Here is a 4714-nt window from a genome sequence, read left to right on the forward strand (position 1 = left end):
TATTAATTCAGAATTAGGGATGTCTACGTACAGATAGCCTTCTTGTAGTTTTGTGTGACATCCAACAAAACAAATAAACATTTTTTTTGAGTAAAAGGTTGTTGAAATAGTTAATTTTTTAATTCAGTTTTGAAATTTGAAATATAAGTATACACTTGGAGTGACCGGAACCCCCATTACTTTGGAGAGAGTTAATCAAATAGATATTTAAATTATGGAATTAACATTTCTCTATTATTCAGCAACTAACAAACTTGAAAAATCTGATTTTACCCTGTAGTGCTGTAGCAGAAAAATTGACAATATCTTTTAGGCCCGGCATGGCCAGGTGGTTAGGGTGCTCGATTTGCAGTCTGCGGGTTCAAATCCCTGTCCCACCAAACACGCTCACTCTTTCACGTTATAATGTGACGGTCAATCCCACTATTCGTTGGTAAAAGAGTAGCCCAAGAGTTGGCGGTGGGTGGTGATGACTAGTTGCCTTCCCTCTAGTCTTCCACTGCTAAATTAGGGATGGCTAGCACAGATACCCCCCCATGTAGCTTTGCATGAAATTCAAAAACAAAACAAACAGACAATATCTCAGACTGTATTTTTAAATATTTCATTTTCCTAAATTTCGTCACATATATATATATATAACATGGGTAGACCATAAATATTGCCCAAAATTTATTATATAACAATTAAAATGAAGCTTAAAGTATACTTTAGCTTTGCTATTACATGTGTAAAAGGGTGCCATTTGGCAGTTCATGCTTAGTATTTTCTGGTTTGCATTTGTCATGAATGTTATCTCTTGGCTCTTAAGTTTTATTTAATAAAATTATTTTCTGAAGCATCGTCTCAATTTTCTAGAAGGTCATGAACTTTCTTTAAAGTAGAGAAATATGCAACATAAGAAATTAACTGATAAAATATTAATTAATTAAAAAAAAAAACTGAGAAAGAGAATATTGATCTAATAGAACTTTGGTTCTGACTTTTTTGCACAGATTGTGTCCAGCCATCAAGTCTGTTCTGGAGCATGGAATGAAGAGATCTTACCTTCTTGGTGGTCCTATTCATCCATGGAACTTTATTGAGGAGGTAATAATTTTTAGGCTAACAAATATGAGTCATTTTATTGGATGATGCTTACCTTTTGTCCTCCAGTTTTAAACCCATAATTTTTCCGGTTGACTGGAAATAAGCCCTTTCATTGGATAATATTTTATTTTAGTGTTTTAAATTAATTGTTTTTTTTCTTCACTGTCAAAAGCTATAAATTAATCTACAAGTGTATGTATATATATATAAATATTTTTTTTAATAGTAAAAATATACATGATTGTTTGACATAACTGAAATGTTTAATTTTAAAAGTTTTTGAAATTGGGGACTATATACCTATGTAAGACCATATGCACTGACATGCCGTAAACATAATACTTTTACGTGTAGAAAATATTATTTCCTGTCTTACCGTACAAAGATATTAGTCAAAAGTGTTATTTTGACCAGTACAATTGTATAAAAAGATTCATTCATTTCAAAATATTTGAAGTTTGCATGCTTTTAAGTTTGTGTTGGTGGCTTCCTTTTCACAACTTGCAGAGTTAAATAAAAAAAGGTTTACCATGTGCTTGTCGTTTCCTTTCTTGAAGTTAGTTTTTGAACATAAGTAGCTGTTTATTAGTTTTATTTTTTAAGTGTTGTAGTTCACTTCAGCATTACTAAATCTATAAATGTTAATGTTACAGAATGTTGTAGTTTACTTCAGCATTACTAAATATATAAATGTTAATGTTACAGAATGTTGTAGTTTACTTCAGCATTACTAAATATATAAATGTTAATGTTACAGAATGTTAAGTTAGGTTCATAATTACTGCCACATTTTAAAGTATTTCATCCTGTTTTCTACATGTAAATAGAAAACTTTTAATATCTTAAACAATGATTCTTATTGAACATAATTTTACTTCTAAAATAAGTTATTTAAAACATGTTGTTCATTATATAACATTATTTAGGACAATAAATTTATTGTACAGGTATATATATATTTTTCAGAATCAAATTACCTTTTCTGAGAATATCTCTACAGCTTGGCATTAAGATAATATTTTTGAGTCTATGAATACTCAGAGTCATCTCGATGAAAGATATCTGTACTGTAGTTGTTTTGCTGGAATTTCTATACTATATGGTGTATGTTTTCTCACTTATTTATTTTTTGTAAAAAAATATTGTAATTTGTTAGTGGTATATCATGAATAGATTGTTTAAGCTGAGTTTTGAAGGCCAAGAGTAAAATATTTTTTTTATATGTTTCATTCAAAAAGACAAAATCATAAAGATTACTGCGTGTATGTCGTCTATGAACAATCCACTGCATTACGTATAGGATTTGGCTCTAGGTAGTTTTTACAGGAATAATTCTCATAGCCAGTTCCTAGTATGAACATAAATTTTGCTGGTGGTCATCAATAACTTTCGTCAAACAGCAGATAAAGTTGGGATTTTATACAAAATAACTTAACCATAGAATGTCGGAATATCTGAATGAAATAAAACTCTGGATATCCAGGGTTTGAAATGTTATCGGAAAAAATAAGTCAATAGGCTGGGTATTAGTTATTTAAGTTTCATTATTGTTTAATACTCAGGTGGCTAATACAGAGGTCGAGAAAGATTTCAACTCTGTTTACTCAAGGCTGGTGCTTTGTAAGACTTTCAGGTAAGATACCTGTTATTAAGCCCTTACTGCAGTTTACATAATTAAGAGTTTACAAGCATCTTAAAATTGGAATGCATTCAGACACAGAAAAATATTATTTTTTTTAAAACTTGTTATTATAATGAAGGTGTTTGTTTTTAATTGATTGTTGTATTCACAATCAAATGTAATTCAAATATTATTTTAAAAAGATAAAAAAAATATATAACTTGAGAAATTCAAGTTATCAGTTCAGTTGCAAGAACTTGTTTCTCTCTCATAAATATTTAATAAAATGGATTTTTTTTCTGCTTTTGATCTGAATTTATTGAATACAGATAAATTTAATTTTCTCTCTCATAAATATTTAATAAAATGGATTTTTTTTCTGCTTTTGATCTGAATTTATTGAATACAGATAAATTTAATTTTTTTATGACTAGATTTTGTCTGCTAGTTTTATCCTAAATTTATACAGTATTGTTTTGTGTGGTGTTCATCATATTCACACCCATAGTAGTAGCTCTTGAACTTTAACCTTTGGTCACCATAACATAACACTCGATAACATTGTTTTGTCTGCTAGTTTTATCCAAAATTTATACAGTATTGTTTTGTGTGGTGTTCCTCATATTCACACCCATAGTAGTAGCTCTTGAACTTTAACCTTCGGTCACCATAATAACACTATTTTGTCTGCTAGTTTTATCCTAAATTTATACAGTATTGTTTTGTATGGTGTTCCTCATATTCACACCCATAGTAGTAGCTCTTGAACTTTAACCTTCGGTCACCATAATAACACTATTTTGTCTGCTAGTTTTATCCTATATTTTACAGTATTGTTTTGTATGGTGTTCCTCATATTCACACCCATAGTAGTAGCTCTTGAACTTTAACCTTCGGTCACCATAATAACACTCGATAACAATATTTTTTGTATTAAATCATATTTATTAAAACATAAACATATATTCAAAGACAAAAGTCAATTTTTATGACACCAGGACTACTTACCTGTTGGCCAACAGGTTCATTAGTGTCAGATATAACATTTCATTTGTAAATGTGACCAGGACTATTTAGATCCATTAGTGTTACATACAGAACTTCCTTTATAAATGTGGTCCAGTTCTAGCACACGTTTTTTATTCTAAAGTTGCATTTGATGTAAATATATTTTCTTATCTACACCTGTGTCGTACAGTAGTTAAAATTCAATATTTGTTTCTTGTCTTTCTATAAGCTCCTTTTATACATTCTGTTCAGTTCTCTCAAGTATTTTTAGAAAAAATAAAATTTGTAAGCAAACAGTAAGTCACAGGTTTTATCATGATTCTTTACTAGCTCCGGGAGGTAGTGTGACTTTACGTAACCTATGTTTAAAATATTACTTTAACCCTTATTATCAGCAGTATGATAGTTGAACAAAGATTTTACAGAGAATAGTATTATTATAGAAACTTTGTGAATTGATTGTGCTGAGGAAGGTATACGTAGATAGTTTTGTTGTTGTTCATATGTGATTCATATTACAAAGAAAGTTACGAAAAGATAAACATGTAACCTTACTAATACTTACACTTGATTAAGTGTCTAAAGTTGAAAAACTTGTAATTTAGGATATAGGCCTACGGGGGATTGGACTCAACACAGCTTAGTATTGGCTTGTCAGTTGAGCTTGATCAGGTGTAACCTTATCTCGTAAAATCACAAATGTTTTGGAATTAAAATACTATACATTGTTTTAATCACATCTATACCACATCTAACTAATATTTGTTCATAATTCCAAATTCTAGGCTTGACGAAGATGGCAAAGTTCTAACACCAGAGGAAATTTTGTACCGGTGTAAGTAGCCTGTAGCCATGGTAGTTTCTTTCATAGAACCTTGCAGTGTGTAAGTAGCCTGTAGCCATGGTAGTTTCTTTCATAGAACCTTGCAGTGTGTAAGTAGCCTGTAGCCATGGTAGTTTCTTTCATAGAACCTTGTAGTGTGTAAGTAGCCTGTA

General features: G+C 30.3%; 1 protein-coding gene across 1 annotated transcript in view; it reads left to right on the forward strand.

The window, feature by feature from the left end:
• LOC106472189 (small G protein signaling modulator 3 homolog) overlaps window positions 1–4714 on the forward strand; it is a 36999-nt gene that overhangs the window by 24778 nt on the left and 7507 nt on the right. The window contains exons 15-17 of the mRNA XM_013932816.2: window positions 996–1089; window positions 2652–2722; window positions 4504–4553. Coding sequence (XP_013788270.1) covers window positions 996–1089; window positions 2652–2722; window positions 4504–4553 — 215 coding nt within the window. The remainder of the gene's footprint in view (window positions 1–995; window positions 1090–2651; window positions 2723–4503; window positions 4554–4714) is intronic.

Source organism: Limulus polyphemus, unplaced genomic scaffold (assembly GCF_000517525.1).
Source record: "Limulus polyphemus unplaced genomic scaffold, Limulus_polyphemus-2.1.2 Scaffold5147, whole genome shotgun sequence".
Classification (NCBI taxonomy): Eukaryota; Metazoa; Arthropoda; class Merostomata; order Xiphosura; family Limulidae; genus Limulus; species Limulus polyphemus.